General features: G+C 41.8%; 2 protein-coding genes across 4 annotated transcripts in view; one reads left to right on the top strand and one right to left on the bottom strand.

Moving 5' to 3' along the window:
* pvalb7 (parvalbumin 7) overlaps nucleotides 1–23102 on the bottom strand; it is a 75964-nt gene that overhangs the window by 27416 nt on the left and 25446 nt on the right. The window lies entirely within an intron of this gene.
* The window catches only part of ncf4 (neutrophil cytosolic factor 4), a 57820-nt gene continuing 43635 nt past the window's right edge, over nucleotides 8918–23102 (top strand). The window contains exons 1-4 of the mRNA XM_036565129.1: nucleotides 8918–9052; nucleotides 9314–9398; nucleotides 11387–11540; nucleotides 22367–22437. Of these exons, the coding sequence (XP_036421022.1) occupies nucleotides 9021–9052; nucleotides 9314–9398; nucleotides 11387–11540; nucleotides 22367–22437 (342 nt within the window). The 5' untranslated portion in view covers nucleotides 8918–9020. The remainder of the gene's footprint in view (nucleotides 9053–9313; nucleotides 9399–11386; nucleotides 11541–22366; nucleotides 22438–23102) is intronic.

The following is a 23102-nucleotide window of genomic DNA, read 5'->3' on the forward strand; positions in this document are numbered from 1 at the left end:
TATATGTAGGCCTTGACCCCCTGACCCCACTTTAACAGGACCCTAAACACGCTGAGCAAAACTGACTTCAGTCCTGTTTACATTCAGTATGTACAGTCTTATTATCATTAACACCAACACACACTTAATAATATATACACAACTGTGAATTTGAAATAGAACATAATTAATAACTAATTAAGCAAACATTGCAGCATATAGTTCATCATAATCAGTATTATTGTAATAAAAGATAGTAATAATAACTAATCCTGCCAGGTTGCTAGGTGGTTGCTATGGTATCCGAGTTGGCTGCTACGGTGTTGCTAGGCGGTTGCTGTGGTGTTGCTATGGTATCAAAGGTAGTTGCTAAGGTGTTAGGTGGTTGCTATGGTATCTGAGTTGGCTGCTACGGTGTTGCTAGGCAGTTGCTATGGTACCCCATGCAGCTGCTAAAGGAGGGATGAAAAAACGACACATAGAGCAGTGCGGGTCAGTGTGGCTGTGGATTAGAGCTTGGGGACCTGCCCTGAGTGAGTACATGTAATTTAGTGGCTGTCGGGAAAACCATACCATAATAATAATAATAATTGTAGATTTTGTAGAATCATGCTTTTGAGACCCTGTATGAAGGAATTAGGGTAAAAAACAACTGCATATAAAAAAGTGTACTAAAAAGCATGGATTGGAGTCTCGGCAACGAAGTGGGACATTAGTATTTCAATCTGGCCATCAAATGACAGTGTGGATTTTAAAATGACACCAAGATTGCTAACCTGGACTAAGCAGGAAGCAATAAATCTTGGATAGTTAATGTGGAATATGATTCCATGGCAGAGATATTCACAAGACAGTCAATCAGAGGAGGGGGTGGCGGTCTGTTCGAGTGGTAAGTGTGTATGTAGACTTGTCTATCGTCAGTGTGATAACCAAAGACTGTGCTGGCTAATGATACTGCCAAGCGGACCTTTTTTATAATAAGTATTGGGCCTAGGACTGAGCCCTGGGGAACACCATGAATAATATGAAACAGGTTTGATCTAAAACTCAAAATACAGACAAATTGTGATCTGAAAGATATGATCTGAACCACATTTTTAGTGATGTCAATCAGGTTTCAAGTCGTCCTAGCAAAACACTCTGACATATTATGTCAAAAGTGGCAGTATTGTGCAAGAGAGCAACCCATCATCAACTGCAGTCTTTAAACAGCAAACAAAGTAGGCCGAAATATCATTTGTAGCTACTGATTTAGGAGGAATAGAGTAAACATGAAATTGAATCTCACTCCGTGTCTCACTAACTGCCTGAATCCTTCATCCAGTTTCAGCTCCGCTAGATTTCTTCCCTTTCGCTGGGAAGCCCAGGGCTGCCGGGGTTATATATAGCTGCTGAACATTATTCAGAGGCCTACAGTAGTTGGCACAGTGTGGGCCCGATGCTTTGGAAGCTGCTGGGTGATGCCTGCAACAGCTGGAGTATTGCACACCGCAGCAGGTGTGTGGCTATGGTATCCCCTAATGGTATTCCCCAATTAATGAGCTTAATGCTGAGCTGAGGTTCAGTTAGAGTGATCCTATGGGCCATAACAACGCAGGCGTGACTTTTGTAGCTACTGTTGGGAGGTTTAGCCGCTTTTCACAGTAGCCATAAAGTGCAATTCCCGCCTGCTTTGAAGGATGTGCCTTGACTTATGCATTTTTTCAGTTCAATAATGATGATGGAATGTATTTCATTTGAAATGTGCATGATTTACAGAAAACTGGATTTTCGTCTATCATGGAAAAACTATTTTTAGTTTTTGATATGAAGATAGCTGCAGTTGTGCTGTTCGCTTTATGACATTGCCAAGAGAGAGCATTTTTATAACAAGTATTGGGCCTAGGACTGAGCCTTGGTGAACACCATAGGTAATGTGTGATGGATCAGACCTAAACCTCGCAATACCGTCAAATTGCGGTATGGTATGTCTGTAAGATATGATCTGAACCTGTAGCACTTCATCAGTGATGATATCATGACGTACAGTGCCAAAAGTGATTGAATTATTCAACATTTGCATAACATTGTATACATACTCAGCAGGACACTCTGATGCTGCAAACTTGGTACAGTTGTCCACTAGGGGGTGTATAACTACAGAATGCTTAGAACTCCTCTATGGTTTGATGCAGGACGTTGGAACTTGCTATGCTTTTTCTTGGGAACTCAGCATATCCTGAAATAACACTTGGACCAGTCAACAAACATGGCCACCATCAGCTAATCAAATTTCTGCACCTAGTTAATGTATGTGGATCTGTTATGTTGTGGGGATATTTTCATTCCAAAGGCCCTGGATAGTTTATTCAGATACATAATATCACAGACTCTATCAAGTACCAGCAGGAATAAAATCAGAACCCGACTGCCTCAGCCAGGAAGCTTAAACTGGGTCATTGTTGGGAACTTCCAGCAGGATAATGATCTGAAACACTTCTCAAAATCAAGACAAAGATGGTTCACTGACCACAGAAGAAGGCTTTGCCATGGCCACCCCAGTCCCCTGACCTAGAAAACTTGTGGGATGACCTGAAGAGGAGAGTCTCCAAGCGTGGACCTCGGAATCTGAAGGATCTGCTGAGGTTCTGTATGGAGGAATGGTCTCAGATCACTTGCCATGTGTTCTCCAGTCTCATTAAGCATTATAGGAAAAGACTGATCATTGCAAAGGGAGGCTGCACAGTACTAAATGAAGGAGTGCCAATACTGGTGGCACACAGATTCGAGGAAAATATTTATCTTCTGATGAGTTTAACTTTTTTCAAGCATTGTACTTCAAATAAAGGTTATATATTTGTTAATGCTCTGACTGATAGTTCAAAAGGATCACTAATACAGCAGCTTGTTTTGCTCATGTTTACCAGGGGTGCCAATTTTTGTGGAGGGCACTATATATGAAGGGGATCATTAAATGCATATCTATCAGATTTTATGGAAAGTCACCAAATGGCAGTGCTATAATAAGCAATTACATTGCACACATGCTAGTTTTCTTGCAAGAATATGGGCTACTTGTGTGACTAAAAGTGGGCCGCATTCGTCACTGCCTGTGGAAATATTTCAAATAATGTTTTGTATGTATGTAAAAGGTGTTACTGTTAGGATTGATTGGGCTTATAGTTTTTTGTTGATGTGAGCTCATAAAGTTATTTTTCACCTGTGAATTGTGGAGGAGCTATAGGCCAGAGCTGGAATGTTCCAGAGCCTCGAGGAGGTGAACAAGTGCAGTAGGGGGGATTAAAATAGAAAGACACTCACGAGTTAAAATGTTTGGAGTTTCAATCTCTCTGTCAATCATATTTCTCAAAGTAGCATTGTTGGAATGACCACATGGATTCACAGCGTTTATGTGTATATACGTGTTAGTCCTGACTGTTGAAGACTGGGTGAATACGTCAGCCAAACTCATGGAATTCCACACTGCCTCTGGAACAACATCAGTACAAGAACTGGGCGTTAGGAACATTTCCATGGCTGAGCAGCTACACACTGGCCTAGGATCACTATGTGCACCGGACTCTGGAGCAGTCGAAACGTGCCAGGAGAACGCTGCCTGCCGAATGCATAGTGCCAACAGTTAAGTTTGGTGGAGGAGGGATAATGAGCTGGGGCTGTTTTTCAGGGTTTGGGCCCCTCAGTTCCAGTGAAGGGTGATGTTAATGCTAATGGTAGAGCACACAAAAATATTTTAGACAATTAAATGCTTCCAACTTTGTGGGATCAGTTTGGGGAAGACCCTGTCCATGACTGAGCCCCATTGCACAAAGTGAGCTCCATAAAGACATGGTTTGATGAGTTTGGTGTGGAGGACCTCCAGTGACCTGCACAGAGTCCTGACCTCAACCCCACTGAACACCTTTGGGATGAATTGGAACATCGATTATGAGCCAGACCTTCTTGTCCAACATTATTGTCTGACCTCACAAACGCTCCTTTGACTGAATGGGCACAAATTCCCACAGACACTCAAAATCTTGTGGAAAGCTTCCTAGAAGAGTGGAGGCTGTTATAGCTGCAAAGTGGGGCAACTCAATGTTAGTGCACATGACTTTGGAATCATGGGATTTCCAACAAGCTCATCTAGGCATGATGGTCAGGTTTCCACATGCCACATAGTGTATATCTCTTATTCTCTTTCTCTTTCTCTCTCTCTCTCTCTCTCTCTCTCTCTCATACATTCACTTTGAAAATCGTCACAGCAGCTGCAGTGGCCCTGAACTCAAGTGTTGTCTGTGTGTGTGTGTGTGTGTGTGTGTGTGTGTGTGTGTGTGTGTGTGTGTGTTGTAAGGGTCTCTTGTTCGGGTTAAACTTGTCTTCAGATGTCAGGCGTTCTATGGCTTTAGTGTAGCCTCAGATGTTCATTTCCAGAAGGCTTCAGTCACTCAGAGATAAATATAGAATTTCACTACACTGTATGTAGAGAACTGTTTAAATACACATCAATACAAATGGACCAATCGAAATCCTCCAAAATGTGTGTGTGTATATATATATATATATATATATATATATGTGTGTGTGTATGTATATATAAATACATATTTATATATATATAATACATATATATATGCCCTGATCAGGCATAACATTATGACCACCTCCTTGTTTCTACGCTCATTGTCCATTTTATCAGCTCCACTTACTATATAGGTGCACTTTGTAGTTCTACAGTTACAGACTGTAGTCCATCTGTTTCTCTGCATACTTTGTTAGCCCCCTTTTACCCTGTTCTTCAGTGGTCAGGACCCCCATGGACCCTCACAGAGCAGGTACTATTTGGGTGGTGGGTCATTCTCAGCACTGCAGTAACACTGACATGGTGGTGGTGTGTTAGTGTGTGTTGCGCTGGTCTGAGTGGATCAGACACAGCGGTGCTGCTGAAGCTGCTGGAGCCTTATTTTAGCCCCGCCCCTATATTTTAGACCAGAATGTGAGGCTGCATCCCTGTCCCTCATGGCCCCATGGTGAGCAGTTAGATCCCACTGTTTTGAAGTAAATGTGTCCCAAAGTCTGAAAATCAGTGTTTGAACATTAAGAATGAAGTCACTACTAAAACACAAATGTTCTGCAATTAAAGTAAACTTGTTTTGTGTTTTAATGAAAAATATCATGATTTTATGTGCTGTTCAAAGTTGTGTTTGTGAGTCATGTTGTAATAAAGTATAGTTTTATTAATAATAAAATAAATATAATTAAGGTATAGGATCACAAAAGATTTATATATATATATATATATATATATATATATATATATATATATAGCCTGTTGTTGTCCACCCTCTGCCTCATTCATCACTGGTCAGTTTTTGACCACAGGATCACTGTCGACCAGTTATCTGTCTTAATAGTGTGTTGACAGTAGCTCCCACCTGCTAGGGGACAGTTAGAGACTGTAGCCCGTCTGTTGATGGACAGTTTGTGTTAGCAACACTGTGGTCCTTCATCAGTGGTCAGGTTTTGACCTCAGATTTGCTCTTGGTGGTATATTTTTAAGAGGCGGCCCACTCTCAAACTAGTAGTGACACTGGCGTGTGTAATATGCATTATATAGCACATATAAAACATTTGTTTATTTAGTCATTTATATATTTGTTTGTTTGTTTGTTTATTAGGCCGAAGCAGCTTCTTTACATTCACCTTGGGACGCAGTGATTGCTGCTCTATCCATCTGTATGGCTGTATGATCCCTCTGCTTTAGTGCTGCCCCCTAGCGGTCATGCTGTGTACAGTGTAAACTCTACAGCAGTAAATCAGCCTTTTCTCCTCACTGTAAATGCTCTCTTATCATCACTCATACCAGCCTGTGAAGTGGGTCATGTTTATCAAGCATATCACAGGAGAACGAGGGCGGCTACCAAAGCACTCCCACTAATTCCCTTTTTTGTCATATTACTGAAACGTCTACAGGAGCTCCCCGTACAGAAATCTGAAATATGGCCATAAACACTGATCAGGCATAACATTATGACCACCTCCTTGTTTCTATGCTCCTTGTCCATTTTATCAGCTCCACTTACTATACAGGTGCACTTTGTAGTTCTACAGTTACAGACTGTAGTCCATCTGTTTCTCTGATACTTTGTTAGCCCCCTTTTACCCTGTTCTTCAGTGGTCAGGACACCCATGGACCCTCACAGAGCAGGTACTATTTGGGTGGTGGATCATTCTCAGCACTGCAGTAACACTGACGTGGTGGTGGTGTGTTAGTGTGTGTTGCGCTGATCTGAGTGGATCAGACACAGCAGTGCTGCTGGAGTTTTTAAACACCTCAGTGTCACCGCTGGACTGAGAATAGTCCACCAACCAAAAACATCCAGCCAACAGTGTCCTGTGGGCAGCGTCCAGTGACCACTGATGAAGGACTAGAGGATGATTAGCACCTTTTTAAAGGCTCCTACATATCACTAAAAAGGGTTCTGCTATCATTATGGTGTCAAACTTGTAACAATAGAAGAACCCTTTTGGGTGCTATGTAGAACTCTTTTCAAAAAGGTTCGCTATAGAATGGTGAACACTCAAAGAACCCTTTGCATGCTTGCAAGGTTCTTTGCATCATTAAAGCGTTCTTAAGAATGTGCTGTAGATGGTTCTATATAGAACCCTTTTAAAATGGATTCTACATAGCACCCAAAAGGGTTCTCCTACTGTTATGATGTCAAAAAAGAACCCTTTTGGGTGCTATATAGAACCCTTTTCAAAAAGGTTCTATGTAGAACCATCTACAGCACATTCTCCATCAATCTGAAGAAGGTTTTATGAGGCAAAGAACTGTTTATCATGCAAATTGGTCTTTGAGTGTTCATGGTTCTATATAGTACCATGAACACTTGGCTTGATAAAAGGGTTCTCTGCGTCATGAAAGTGTTCTTTAGAATACTCTATAGATGGGTTCTATATAGCACCCAAAAGGGTTGTTCTATTGTTACGATGTCAAGCTTGTAACAATAAAAGAACCCTTTTGGGTGCTATATAGAACCCTTTTCAAAAAGGTTCTATATAGAACAATGAATGCTCAAAGAACCATTTGCATGGTTTAATGGTTTTTTTTTGCATCATGAAGGGTTCTTAAGAATGTGCTAGAGGTGGTTCTACATAAAACCTTTTTGAAAACTGTTCTATATAGCCCCGAAAAGGGTTCTTCTATTGTTATGATGTCAAGCTTGTAACAATAGAAGAACCCTTTTGAAAAAGGTGCTGTAGAACACTCAAAGAACCCTTTGTATATACAATATACTATAATTATAATATATACTATATATATATATATATATATATATATGTGTGTGTGTGTGTGTGTCTGTGTGTGTATATATCTATATATATCTACACACATATATATATATATATTATAGTATACTGTATATACACATATATGTATGTATGTATACACACACACATATGTATATAGAATTGTCCAGATGTGACTAATATAAGATAGATATATAAGTGAAATCCTTATATTGTAATGTATGTAATATCTTTGAAATGTATACATTGCCATGTTTCTGTATGGCATCTCAGAATCTCTCAGCCTACATTTGAAACCAGGTCACATCGAATCGGGCCAAGAAGACAATCCTGCTCTCCAAAACCTGTTTTAGCAGCGCAGGTGGCACATTTTGTACCTGATGGAAATGACCGTGAGGTCCAGATGGGACTCGTGCTGGTTATAACACTCACAATCCACCTGTTCCAGCGATGAGGTTATCATTGGCCTGTGTTGTTGCCCTTATCTTCATCAGCTAGCTTTGCTCCCGTTAGCTTTGATAGCTAATCTCAGTTTAAAGGAAAAATTCTATTGACTAAATTCCAGCATTAATAAAGGGTTAAGATGTTAACAAGGTCACTCAGAGTGGTTGGGTGTGAAATGCCTTGTTCTAGGGAAACTTCCCGAGTCAGGATTGTTCACAGTGGTGGTGATAGGAACCAGACGTCTGATGCCTCTAAAAGTTACCTAACAGTAAGTTATTATGGAAATTATGCTGTTTGATCCCTGAGACATTATTTTATGATAGTTTTGAGAAGGTTTTTTATTTTTCAAATCCACTTATGGCAGAGAGGTACATGAAAGGTGTGGTGAGACAAAATAATCCCCCCAAAAATGATTTTTTTTCAGAATTTAGACTATTTTACCATCATCAACATTATTAGAAGTACTCAGAAGACATATGTAGGTTCACTGCTGGTTGGATAGTAAACGTCTATATTTGTGTTGTGAACATGGTTCCTATCACCACCACTGTTGAGAAATCAAAGTCAGTAAGTTTACCTACAGTTATTGAATTATGCAGAAATTTTGAAAAATCGGTGGAATTGCCCTTTAATAGATTTTAGTAGCATACCACATGCAGGACTGCCAAAGCAATTACAGGACAATACAAAATAGTAATAGCAGTAATAAACCACATATGTCATCATATCGGGTGTTGTGTGTTAAGGATACACACACACATGCCAATGCATACAATAAAAACAAGTAAACAAACAAACAAACAACATATTTCACTGTTAATCTGGCTTTTCCCCCAATATTTTACACTGAAGTCTAAAGAAAAACTATCGTCGCTTGAAATAATGTCATTTTTACGGTTTAAAAGCGTGCAGTAGGTTAAAAACTCGTGCCTTACAGTGTAAATCTGACCTAGTCTGCAAACGCTATTCGCTATTTGTGCTGTTTAAACGTCTTGTTTACAGGTAGAGGGAAGTTTCATGTATTAGTTATTTTTGCCCGCCCGTATTCCGGAAAGCCCCGCCCTATTGCGCTAAGATTGGCTGGTAAATTCAGGGAGCGTGAACGTCTAGCCAATCGTAACGCAGGCCGCGGGACGCCACAAGCCTATCCAAGCGTGGAGGGGCGGGGCTTGTGGGAATACAGGTGGAGAAAAACTAACGCAACTTTCGCTTCCCCAAAGATTCTTGCAAATGAGAAGAAAAGCTGAAAACACGGCTAATAATTTCAGCGGCTTTGTTTTCGGCTAAAAGACTCCCAGAGGTTCGCCATGGCTCTGCCGAGACAGCTGAGAGAGGAGAGGTGAGGAAACACAGCAACAAAACCCGCTTTGGTGCAGTTTGGTCGTTTAAATGATGCCGGCTGACTCGGTATCTCAGGTCAGGTGAACGTTATCGTTAAGCTGACTCCTCAGTCCTGAAACGGCTTTGCTAGTCACTTTGCATACGTATGACGAGAGTTGTCGTTATTTTTGTTTAAGTAACGCGTATGGAAATACGTCTTGACCCAGTTTGGTGCTGTTTGACCACTTTTAATTCTCATAGTGACCCCCTTTGGTTTCAGTGATTTCGAGCAGCTGCCGGACAACGTTCCCATCAGCGCCACCATCGCGGACATTGAGGAGAAAAGTGGCTTCATCGTTTACTACGTGAGTCCAAGACACGTAGCTAACTTACTGTTTCTCTGATGTGACGTGGTGATGATTATGGCAACAAATCAATATTTTAGGAGAAAATTATCTCGTGGACTCAATATAATGAATCATGGCCTCATCATAGTAACTTGACTCCTCAGTATATTAATTTGTGGCCTCAATATATTCATTTGTGGCCTCAGTAAAGTAACCTATGGCCTCAGTGTGGCAATTAGTTGCCTGAATGTAGTATTTCATGGCCTCAACATATTAATTCATGGCCTAAGTGTGGTAATCTGTGGCCTCAATATACTATTTTGTGGCCTCAGTGTAGTAATTTGTGGCCTCAGTGTAGTAATCAGTTGCCTCATTATGGTAATTTATGTCCCCAGTATAGCAACCAATGGCCTCAGTAAAGTAACCGATGGCCTCAATGTAGTAATTAGTTGCCTCAATGTAGTATTTCATGGCCTCAACATATTAATTAATGGCCTTAATATTGTAAATTGTGGTTTTAATGTAATTCATGGTCTTAATATATTAATTCGTGACCTCAATATAGTAACTTCCAGCCTTAGAGTATTAATTTGTGGCCTCAATATTGTAATTTGTGGCCTAAATGTGGTCATTTGTGGCATCAATATATTTTATGGCCTCAGTATAGTAATTTGTGGCCTCAATATGTTATTTTGTGGCCTCAGTATAGCATCAGTATATTTTATGGCCTCAATATAGTAACTGGTGGCCTCAATATATTACTTAGTTGCCTCGTTATGGTAATTTGTGGCCTCAGTCTAGTAACTTATAGCCTTAATATATTAAATTGCGGCATCATTGTAGTAATTAGTTGCTTCACTATAGTGTTTTGTGCCCTCAACATATTAGTTTGTGGTCTTAATATAATAAATTGTGGCCTTAATATAGTAACTTGTGCCCTCAATGTAGTAACAGGTGGCCTCAGTATATTAATTTGTGGCCACGCCTTTTAAAAAAATAATCAGCATGTGACCGTAGAGGCGTTGTAGAGTTCTGTAACTTAAAAAACTCAGTTCTGAAAATGTAAATAAAAGTGGTATGGTGTGGTATGGAATCCTCTGTTCTAGATAAACTTCGGGATAACCATCAGGGTTGTCCACAGTGGTGGTGCTAGGAACCAGACGTCCACCTCTAAAAGTTCCCTCACAGAGCAGGTACTATTTGGGTGGTGGATCATTCTCAGCACTGCAGTAACACTGACGTGGTGGAGGTGTGTTAGTGTGTGTTGTGCTGGTCTGAGTGGATCAGACACAGCAGTGCTGCTGGAGTTTTTAAACACCTCAGTGTCACTGCTGGACTGAGAATAGTCCACCAGCCAAAAACATCCAGCCAACAGCGTCCTGTGGGCAGCGTCCTGTGACCACTGATGAAGGACTAGAGGATGACCAACACAAACTGTGCAGCAGCAGATGAGCTGCTCTGTGAGGGTCCATGGAGGTCCTGACCACTGAAGAACAGAGTAAAAGGGGGCTAACAAAGTATGCAGAGAAACAGATGGACTACAGTCTGTAACTGTAGAGCTACAAAGTGCACCTATATAGTAAGTGGAGCTGATAAAATGGACAGTGAGCGTAGAAACAAGAAGGTGGTCATAATGTTATGCCTGATCGTTGTACATTGTCACTTTACCCAGCTCTACATAAAGACTCAGAAGACACTGTAGGTCATTTTGGATAGTACATAAAATGGCTATATTTGTGATGACCCCTGGTTCCTATCACCACCACTGTAAAGAAGCCTCAGTCTGGAGTTTCTTTCTCTACACACAGAGCCAAGAGCTAAGCTCCAGAATTGATCAGCCTTGCACTTTTTCACTGAAATAGCACCCAGTATACCTGCCACGCTCTGGCTTATGATGGGTTCTACAGCTGGATAGAGGACAGTAAATTGTCTGTCTAAAGCTTATGAGCTACAGGAGCCCACTGCCTGACCCCACACCTCTCTCTATCTCTCTTTCTCTCTGGCAGTTTTTCGTGATTGAAGTGAAGACTAAAGGAGGCAGTAAGTACCTGATCTACCGCAGATACCGTCAGTTCTTCGCTCTCCATCAGAGACTGGAGCTGAAGTTCTCGCCCGAAGCTCAGTCAGGACCCTACACCTTTGTACTGCCCACTCTGCCCGGTCAGTGCCTCTTTTATAGCCCATTTAAATGTGTCGTGTGTGTCAGTTTGTGTTGGGGTTGATATCCTGACCTGCTCCACTCATCTAGTTGGTTTCAGTACTGAACCAAAGAATCATGCACATCATCATTTAAACCCAGTTTTAAGAGTCTGTCCACACTTTTATTCCTCACTCCGCTACCAAACTTGCAACAAAACGTGGCTGGGCGATAAAACGATAACGATAGTTATCGTGACATAACTTTCCTCGGTAGAAAGAAATGTTCAACGAATGTTTGATTTAATAGACCATTCTCACACTTCCGTGTTCTAACGACAGCCCTGGTGGCGTTTTCTACTGCAAGGAAAGCGACACTACTCTGCTGTCGCCACGAGAAGGCGCACTTCTGAGTTTTTCTACAGGATTAGATTAGCTTTAGCAGCATTAAATCACGTCTGCTCCTCACAACTACAGCACTGTTACAGCGCTCAAGCAGTCAGATTGTAGTATTAGTTCATTCCCAAGCAACACAAGTGAAAGAGCACTGCACTGATCTGAACTAAAGTGAACTGAAGATGCTGTATGTGTGGCACTGGAGAGTGGGAGAACACTAGCGTCCCAGGCTAGCTGTTTTTAGCAGCTGGCTAACCTGAAGCAGTGCTGTGTCAGCCTCACAACACGGCGAATTAATGTTACTGCAGGCCAAACAAGGCAAAAAAGTGGTGATTTCAGGTTAAACAGACCTAAAAGGAGGACTAGTTTGTCTAGTTTGTCTAGCACTCGTCACCAGACAGCCAAAAATAATCTAAAATTTTCTTTCTTAACTTATAACTATTCCAAAAATTGTGGCCGTGCTTTTCCAGCTGGTAAAAACATACATACATACATACATCATCTAAACCGCTTATCCTTCTGGGTCGCGGCTGGTAAAAACAGCTAATCAGAAACTTTCTCCCACAATCTCATGACAGATTTGTGAAATGTTCCACTGTTTGGTGAGTGTTTGTCGTGTTCTGACCATAAAGGATTAAAATCAGCCTTCAAACTTTCAAGAAATAATGATTTGATATTTATCGCGATATGTATCGACATCAACTGATGAAATTTTTGTATCATGATGACATTTTTGGCCTTATCGTCCAGCCCTGCTTGCATATTAGTTTTATTATAGCACTTTTTAAAAAAGTGAAAATGGAACAGTCTCCTTGCAAAGCATGTGTTTTGCTGTTTTGGTTCAATAAAAAGTCTATCAATATGGCTCCTGAGTGGCGCAGCGAAGTGTCTAAAGGCACCCGCACACCAGAACATAGTGTAGCATCGCATAGCCACAAGAAATGCGTCACAGTGAGAGCGCTGATAAATGAGAAGCTCACGTTCATTTTACACAATGCTATATTTAAGAGAATTGAACTTTCACCGTCGGTTGTGTGCTCTCAGCTCACTAAGGGGGTCCTCAGACTACACCTTTTCAAAGCACGCTTATTTATTTACTTTTTTTGCCCACAGACCACTGTAGTCGTGCATTATTCTGTAGTCTGTGTTGTGCCCATATTAGGAACTCCGAGTCTAAGCTCAATTTCTTTATGGACAGGATGGATGGGGTTCACAAAAAATCGCCTCTATCGCCCCCTGTGTAAATAAAAATGTTCAGAACCCGGTAAGTTTTGTCCTGTGAACATTTTTCTCCCTGATTACCACTGGATCCTCTGAATTACAAAGTCGTTAAAGAGCCTTAATACTAATATAGCTACATGCAAGCTAAAGCTACTGCACATCAATTAAATTTTCACTATGGCGACGTTCACATTACCAGGTTGAAGTGGCACAAATCCGAATTTTTTGCCCTGATGTGACTCAGATCTGATGTTTTCAGAGCTGTGTGGATCTGATCGTTTCAAATCCGACCTGAGCCACTTTCATATGTGGTCCTAGATCGGATACGTATCCGATTCGTGGTCATGTGACCTTAATGTGACGCTCAGATCGGAATTCATGTGCTTTTTTTCCCACTGCGCGTGACCATCATTTAGCGTTACCATGGCAGCAGCGCCGAACAGAAGTTAGCCTGTAAAAGGTGGAAAAGCAGCTCATCTCACCTTTTTCTCCTTGGTCTCGCTCTAATAATGAAGCTGAGAGCTGATCAGAGTTAATGAACTTCTCAGCGAAGCTCGTTCTGCTCGTTAGTTTGTGCTGATGATGAATGTGATTCATTCACGTGACGTTACTGAGTAGGATGTGCGCATGAGGGTCATTTCAGGACGACGGTTCATCACAATAATGACAGATTTGAGTCACTTACCTAAACGAGTGTGAACTTATCAAATCAGAGAGATCGGATTTGAGCAAAAAACGGATTTGAGCAACGAGGCTTGTAATGTGAACGGAACAAAACTAAGGCGGGCTGTGGAGGTGTTCTGATGGGTTGTGCTTCCTTTTCAAAATGTTCTACCATAGCGTGTATTTACAGGTATACCCATAAGTAAAACCTCTAGGTAGGACATTCTGATAGGATAAAACTCCCTATCAAAAAATACTACCGTCTACGAGGCTGAATTCTGCTTCTTTTTTGCCGGCTTGTTCTTTTGAGTTTTCCTGTTCCACCTTAAATCGTGCAGCAGTTGTGATATTAGCAGCAATAAAATAATAATTAGTATATTTTGATAGCCTAAATCAGCTGATCAGGGGGTCAGCAGTAATATTAAGCCAAGTCTGTACTGAATTAGCCTGAGAGCAGGTAAGTTTGTAGAGCTTTTCAAATCAAGGTATGTACAGAACGGAAAGATGTATCACCACCACCATCACAGCTGAACAATCAGTATCAATGACACTTTCTCTCGAGTTACTAATGGAGGAAATGTGTGACGTCACACCGTATAGTCGCTGTCGTTGTGGGGACAGAATCATGGAGTGACTGCGCTGCACGATGCCCTTACTTTGCTGTGCTTTGTGACTGATTCACCTGCAAGACACGACAAAATCCGAGAGACACACAGACCTTTAATTCAGTGTTTTCCCTCCAGGCTTTGGGGCCCCTGCACTGTATAGTTTAGTGTTTCTCTCTGCTGTTCACCTCGTTCAGCTCAAGAAGGGATTAATTAGCTAATAATATCAGGTATTTTAACCAGGAAACCACAGTTATGCAGTGCAGGGGTTTCAGGACTGGAGCTGAACTCTGAACTAACTGAACCAGCAAACTTACAGAATCACGTCTGTCGAAACACGACGTCGCTTTCAGACCCACGACATTCAGTCTGATATTTAACGTTAATGTTTCTCCATTCAAACCTCATTTAAATCTCCAGAAACAGAGAGTGAAGTTATACCGGCTGTCTGCAGCTCCGTTAGGGGGACTGTTTATCTCTTGGCTGTTAACGTTAGCTAAAGTTATCTAAAGGCTAGCATTGATCACATCTGTGTTAATTAGCTGATGTCGTTACCCTCCTATGATCACAGAGTGTTTCTCCTCTTTATGCAGCACCATGGGATCCTTTACCCACCCTGACGTGAAGAGCCGGTGGGCTTCTGTGCTTTTAAATGCTCTGAGAAACTCTCCAGAATAAGGAGAGGGGCTGAGTATGAGATAAATATAAATGTCAGGAAAACACAAATTTGGTGTCTTTCCGTCAGTTTAAGTGGGACCAGGAGTTCAGGGGGAAACTGTATAAGGATCACAGATTCTCTTCCAAAGTAAGGAGAGTAATTTTAGCCGTCTTTCACCTCTAGTTACGTTCAGAGCAGCGAAGCCAGAAATTCGGTCCCAAATATGGCGGCCACAACAGAAACATCGCGGGACTGAAACCCTACCATAACCACTGATTTCAAATTTTAGGACACTGTGCGACACCGCGTGGGGTGTCCGTTATGTGGTGTCCTTTAGATTTGGAACTAACCTCTGGAGGATGGTAGATCCTCAGGACTAGATTTGGGGTTTCTGTAGCTCTCCCAGGTTTAAGGAGTTAATGCCTGATAGCGCAGCCTGCTAATGTACTGAATGAAGGCTGAAACCTCTCTGTCTTAAAAAGTAATGGCACAGCTGTCTCCATTCATCTCTGTCTCCGCTGCAGTAAGTCTTCTAATGGAATGCTAGAGATCGAAAGCCGTCCAGCCGGCCAGAGAGAGAGAGAGAGAGAGAGAGAAATGAAAATAATTACCTGATTAAACAGCTTTGCCACTCCCTAGCCTGCAAACTCGTAACTCCTCACACGCAATCAGAAGCTCTGTGTAGTGCTTCATTAAGTATTAGTATCTGAAGCTACGCTACTGTGCCAAAGTCACCTGTTAGTTTATTAAATTTTGAATAAAACAACAAAAACAACAGTTCAATATAAGTTGTTCATTTCTAAATAGCAGAAAGAAGCAGAAAATATGTTTTTAATTTGTCCACTCTTACGTTTGTGCAGCTCCTGCTTCTTTAACTCTTCCATCCTTTCAGTCTTAAAACTAGCCAGTTACAGCTGCGTCCTCCCAACAACAGCTTTCCAAAAGAGTCACCGACTTTAATCTATTCCTAACAGACACTAGGGCCCAATCCTATTTCACCCCTTGCCCCTGCTGTTAGCCCTCATCCCTCGCCCGGGTTCAAGTCTAGGGGTCCCGAGTTTTGTTGAGAATTGCTAGTAGTTTGCTGATGTCTTGGTAGACAGCTAGCTAAATTTCCTGTTCCACCTTAAATGGTGCAGCAGTTACAGTCTGGCGCCTCAGGCATCAGAACTGCTGCTCTATTTAAGGTGGAACGGAAAAATCTGAGCAAGAATCTGGCGAATAGCTTCATATCACTGAAGAATTAGGGGTGGGCTTTGTTGTCCCCCTCTTTGAAGGCATATGATGCCCTAAATGTAACTGAAGCCCAGCAGTGAGGAGCTGAACTTTACCCTCCTCTGCTGTCACTGCAGACTGGCAGGGTCGCCTACAGAGCAGCGCTAGTAGCTGTTAATGAAGTGATGCTCTTTTTATTTGAGGGTCCCATTTCATAGAGGAAGATTTCAACCACTACCCCTGTAACTCAGTTCCAAGGGGCAAGGAGACCCTCGAAAACAAGGGGTAGGGGTAAAAATAAGAAATGGGCCCAACATTCACACAAACAACTGCCCAAACTCACCTCAGCAGCCTTCAAAACTCCTTCTCTTGCGCTTCTAAAGTGGCTACAGGAGGTGTTTCTGAGGAGATTAGATATGAGATAATCCACTCGAAGGAAAGGAAGTCAAAGGAAAATGAGTGAGTTTTCAGAACTGAAGTTCATAAAATCTTTTAAAGATCTCTAGCAACTGTGCAAGACGTAAACCATAAAAACCACCCCCTTAAAATAAACAGCGCTTAAAGCTGTCATCTCTGAGAGAGAGGAGAAAATCACCACTCTTGCTTTAGATGTGAAAACATCCACATCTGTCCTTCCACTGTGAGAAAACAGCCCAACACTGTGGGTCTAAAAGGATGTGTGGCGGTCAAGAAGCCTCACTGAGAAAAGGAAATGGACATCAAAAGAAGGATTTGAAACTAGACATCTGAGATGTGAAGTAAGGTTTTATGGACTGATTACTTGAATCGTGAGAAACAGAAAATGCTAACTTCTAAGACTGAACTTTGGAGGTTTGGAAATTGGATTTTTTTTAAAAAAAGAAAGCAAGTTTCCAGAAAAAAATCCAAATGTTGAAAAAAGCTGTTAGATTTTGTTGATATTTGTTTTCTGATGCTAAAAATTGATCATTTGTACAGTAACATATATAGTTAATGCTATTCCCCCTTTCTTCACGTCTTCCCCCCCTCTCTGTTCCAGGCTGAATTCAATTCTCAGTCTAACTGAATCCATCAGGATGCAGTGGTCATTTGTATTATGCTGACTGGACGTTCTGTATAGGGCACCGAAGGACTGTCAGTACCTCGTCTGTTTGCCAACATCCGCTTCACCTTCATCTGATGTCTTTTACCGTCACTCTGCTGAACTCACAGTACCCATCAGGAACTTCAGCTGACAGGCTGAGTTTGAGTGCCTGAAAAATTCAGGAGCCCAACTGTTGAGGAACAGAGGGTGCTGAAGACAAACTGCAGAAGAGTAACTGTAGATCATTCTTGCAGTTTTTTTTAAAAAAAGAAAACATCTCAAAGGAGTACAGATGGAACGATAACCCCTTTTTTTCTGATGCCGATGAGCGTTGATTATTACTGAAATTATAATTTTTCCTTAGAAACTAATAAGGTTTAAAATGAGCTGTTTTTAATTGAAGCTCTTCTTAACCGTCTGATCACACACCGTGACTAACCCTGAAACCGTAACAACCCCACCCATCAGTACTGACATGCCTTCTCTAGAAAGGCCTAGTTTGTCAATGAGGCTACGTTCACACGGCAGGTAAAAGTGGCCGAGATCTGATTTTCTCGCCAAATCTGATTTTTTTGTTAGGCTGTTCACGGTATCTTTTAAATGTGACTCATATGTGACATCAGTCTGAACAGATTGGCTCCTAAACTGACCCACGTGCGCAAAAGAGCAATGCTTGACTGTGGCGTCAAATCCAATCCAAAATTCGCAAGCAAGAAAAAACGCTCTTGCGCGAGGAAAACTGCTCTTGCGCGTGAGGAAAACCCCTCGCTTGCTCAAAGAGAACTACTCGCACAAGGAAAACCGCAAATTAGCCCGACACTCAACTGTTTTTCTTTCTTCTCGCCATTGAGCTTCTGGTCACGCAAGAGTTTAATTCATTTTTGACAGCTGTGGGCGGTTCCCAACATAGGATTGGTTACTACTGATTTCTGGAACTGTGTTGTGATTACTGAACATTCACAAAGACAGAATGAAGCGATTACAGGCCGCTGTTCGGCCACTGGCGGACACTGAAGGTCATCCTCTAGAGTGAAAGTCCTGTTCCCGTTTTTTTTAAGCAGCAAAAGCTCTGACGACCACTGACAGCCAGCCAATCACAACACAGTTCCAGATATCAGCAGTAACCAATCATATGTCGGGACCCGCCCACGGCTGTCAAAAACGAATTAAACTCTTGCGTGAGCAGAAGCTCAATAGCGAGCAGAAAGAACAGTCGAGTGTCAGGCTAATTTTCCTTGCGCGTGAGAGTAGTTTTCCTTGCGCGAGAGCGGTTTTGCTTGCTTGCGAATACTGGATTTGATGCCGTACTTCAGGTTGCTATACCTGGCGCCCTCATCCAGAGGTAAACAATCATGACTGCCAAACGAACACCAGTCGCTCCCGGAGGATTCAGTTTCATCACAGGAGCCATCATTAAGCTTCATTGACTGACAGCTCGGCTCATCACCCAGAATGTGTTCAAGCTCGCCGTGAAAAGGGCGCGGTCACTTCTTTGGTTTGTGTCCTTGGATTTGCTTTTAGACTTTCGCCTGTTCTCCTCCGGGCCGCCATTTTTTCGAAATCTCTTCGAACACTGAGGGGTTTTGGATACGTCTCTTCTAATTGTTTGTACAGAAACATCAGCCTAAATGTTTATGAGGTCTTAGCAGTACGAAATGATGTCGGATGTGGAGTTGGATTGACGTAAAAGTCGCATAAATGTCGTCTGGCTGTTCAGACTGAGTTTGAATCGAATCGGATACGGATCGGATTTAAGTACCGCATATGAAAGCGTCTAAAATCGGAATTGAAAATGTCAGATTCAGTGTTTTTTGCTGTTCACGACTGCCATACAGAGAACACATCTGTGTCACTTACGAAGAAAAAGATCGGATTTGGACCTGCTGTGTGAACAGAGCCTAAATGAAGCATACACAGTATCGCCCTGACTCCAGATGCAGTCGATTAGCCAAGACTTGTTTGGTGTCTGAGGATTTACACTGGAGCTGCGAGGCTAATGTGCTAACAAGTGATGGAAGCCTATAGCCCTCCAATTAGCATCGCACCTTAAACCGTACTGTGTTGTTGAGTAATCTCAAACAGACTTACAGTGGTTTTGACACTGTTTGACATGCTTTTGGACAAAGTACATCACAGCTAAATGTAGTTGCAGCAGCAATATTCAAGCCTGAATTTGACTATATGGACCACATGCCAGACGTCCAACCCATTGGCACTGATGACCGCCACAAGAGAGGGCGGGGAAGGGCGACTGGCACTGACCATTCTACCGAATTGCTTCCAAAACCCATTTGGGCTTTTAACTGACTTGGACTTTAGCCTAAAATCCTTTTGCTTTGAGTGACTCTAGAACTGAATTATGTTTATTTTATTAAACCATATGGGGAATATTCTCTTTTGTCATTACCAAAACGATCATAGCACTGAAACTTTAGCAAACATTTCGGCTCACTCTCACAAAAGAGGGTTCTATATAGAACCATAAACACTCAAAGAACCCTTTGCATGATTAACGAGTTCTTTGCATCATGAAAGCGTTCTTCAGATTACAGATCACAGAGTGTTCTACATAGAGACGTTTTGAAACGTGTTCATTGTTATGATGTCAAGCCTGTAACAATAGAACCCTTTATGGTGCTATATGGGACCCTTTTCAAAAAGGTTCTGTATGGAATCATCTACAGCACGTTCTCCACCAATCTGAAGAACGCGTTCACCATGCAAAGTGTTCTTTGAGTGTTCGTAGTTCTATATAGAGCCATTTTTGTTACTAAAGAACCCTTGAAGAACCATCTTTTTAAGTGTGTAGTGATTGTTTCAGTAGTAGTGGTGCGATTTTAGCTAATTTTGAGCAGAACTCAGAAATGCTAGCCAGTACATGACCAGCAAACACAGCTTTGAAAAGTTATACACACATAAAATCATAATAGTTTTCATTAAAACACAAAAAAGTTGCAGAAAATTTGTTTCAGTAGTGACAGTTCTTAATGTTCCACACTGATTTTCAGACTTTGGGACACATTTACTTCAAAACAGTGGGATCTAACTGCTCACCATGTGGCCATGAGGGACAGGGATGCAGCCTCACTTCCTGCTCTAAAATGCAGGGGCGTGGCTAAAATAAGTCTCCGCCTACAGACTAAAGCTCGGTGTTTTTTTCGGTAGTGACATGAAAAATGGGACATATGATAAATCTAAATCTTTAATCTCAGCTTTAAAAGACATCCACATTTTATTTAATGATTTAATTATTATTACTGTCAAAAGTGTAGATTTAGGTGGTTTGAGACAGACACCTTCCAGTAGAAAGTACCCTGTAAATAATGGATTAATAACTATCTTAATTGTGTTCAGTTTACATAGATCCGACCACGATCCTTATATAACATCTGCATACTTAATTGTTTTAAATTCTAAACTGTTCTGTTTTTAAAAAGTCATTTTTTTACTGTGGGTGGCATTTTAAACTAATAAGATTGAATGGTTCATATAGGCCAAGTCCCATTTCTTATTTTTACCCCTACCCATTGTTTCCGAGTGTCTCCTTGCCCCTTGGAACTGAGTTACAGGGGTAGTGGTTGAAATCTTCCTCTATGAAATGGGACCCTCAAAAAAAAAGGGCATCACTTCATTAACAGCTACTAGCGCTGCTCTGTAGGTGACCCTGCCAGTCTGCAGTGACAGCAGAGGAGGGTAAAGTTCAGCTCCTCACTGCTGGGCTTCAGTTACATTTAGGGCATCATATGCCTTCAAAGAGGGGGGCAATTATTTATTATCACCCACCCCTAATTCTTCAGTGATATGAAGCTGAAGTCAGATATTCACCAGATTCTCGTTCCACCTTAAATGGAGCAGCAGTTACATTCTGGTGCTTCAGGCATCAGGACTGCTGGACTATTTAAGGTGGAATGGGAAAGTTAGCTAGCTAGCTACCAAGACATCAGCATGCTATTAGCATGAAGCCCTAACACTTCGCCCTACCCCTCTATCTCAACAAGAATCGGGACACCCTACCCCTAGACCTGAGCTAAGTGGGCTGAGTGGTAGGGGCGAGGGGTGAAATGGGATTCTTTGTTTATTGCCTTATTTTTTAGCCTCATATCTCCAACTTCAGACGGCAGACAAGTCTTGGCTATCAAATTTGGGAAACAAAGCTACCCACATATCTACAAGACTGTTCGTTTAAAGGTGCTCAGAATTTTCAAGATATAACCTTTGTAAGGTCTGCAAACAGTGGCAGCAGCGCTGACATGTGGTAGACGTGCCATACTGCACGCTCATCTCTACGTTAGTTAGACAGAGCTGGACGCGGAGCCCCTGTGGCCCTTGTTTGGCAGCCTGATTGCACGAGTCCAGATAACAAGCTTGCAAATTAGCACCGAAAGACTGATTGTAACACCCTCGATGATAATAGATTGTCCTGCGCCGAGTGAGAATACAATATGGAATATAATTAGAATGGGGCACATTAGTGGCATAATTGGCGAAGCGGGGTGAAGATTGTTTGATCTGAGCGGAGTAATGTTGAAACAAGATAATGGCTCTGCATCTGTCCTACTGCACTCTCTCTCACCCTCTCTCTCTCTCTCTCTGAAACCCTCCGGTGTTAAATATAGAACCCCGGAGCTTAATTAGGATTATGGAGCCCATCAGCCGAGTCCATTAGCGAAGAACGAGAGAGAGACTGATCGAGGAAGAGGGAGATGATGGCAGACTCGTTAACACGATCTGGATTTGACTCGGCCGCTGGGGCTGAACGGATGGGCGCACGAACTACCAGTGGTCATAATGTCCGAGCTCATCAGGGGCTTTTCAGCGTCACTCAGACAGGTTTTAGATAAACAGATGACTTTGTACAGAATTTCCCATAACGTTTAATTCCTGTGCTCTGGCTGTAATTACAGTCGTACTTCTTACTCGAGCCTCGGGAAACGATTTGATTGTTGTTTTGTTTGCGTTTACTTCATATAAGAATTCATTTCTTGATGTCTGTGTAATTATCGTGTTTATTTGCTTGTTTGTCCCGCAGGGAAAGTGTTCATGGGCAACAAACAGGAAATAGCAGAGAACAGAATCCCTGAGCTCAACACGTATATGAAGGTGAGCGTCGTCAAGTCACTTTCAGAATGCTTTGATGTATGTAGACCGTGTTTATAAGTAAAAAGGCTATTTATGTACATTGTAATGAACGTCTAGTAAGGCTTCATTTGATGGCCTGCATATGGACCTCATTCAAAAACCTCTGCATTCCCTGAACTGCATGAAACGCTGACCAGCACGGCAGAGCCTCAAACCTTAAGAGCACTTAAACCTTAAGTCCATTGCTACCCTGAATATCCACTGATACCTTAACTTCATGGCTACCTTAAATCCACTGCCACTTTCAATTCCCCTGCTTCCTTAAATCAACTGGTACCCTAAATCTTCTGCTACCTTAAAATCCATCGATACCTTAAATCCGCTGCCACTTTAAATCTGCTGCCACCTTAAACGTCCTGCTATTTTAAATGTGTTGCTACCTTAAAATCACTGCTCCCTTAAATCCAGTGCCTCCTGAAATCCACTGCTGCTTTAAATTCACTGACACCTAAAATCTTTTGATTCCTTAAATCCACTGCTAGTATTAATCCACTGGTACCTTAAATCTTCTGATATCTTAAAGAACATTGGTACCTTTAATCCACTGCCACCTTAAACTTCCTGCTACCTCAAATTCAATGCCCCCTAAAATTCAATGCCTTCTTAAATGCACTGCTACCCTAAAT

The sequence above is a fragment of the Colossoma macropomum genome, unplaced genomic scaffold (genome assembly GCF_904425465.1).
Source record: "Colossoma macropomum unplaced genomic scaffold, Colossoma_macropomum, whole genome shotgun sequence".
Taxonomy (NCBI): Eukaryota; Metazoa; Chordata; class Actinopteri; order Characiformes; family Serrasalmidae; genus Colossoma; species Colossoma macropomum.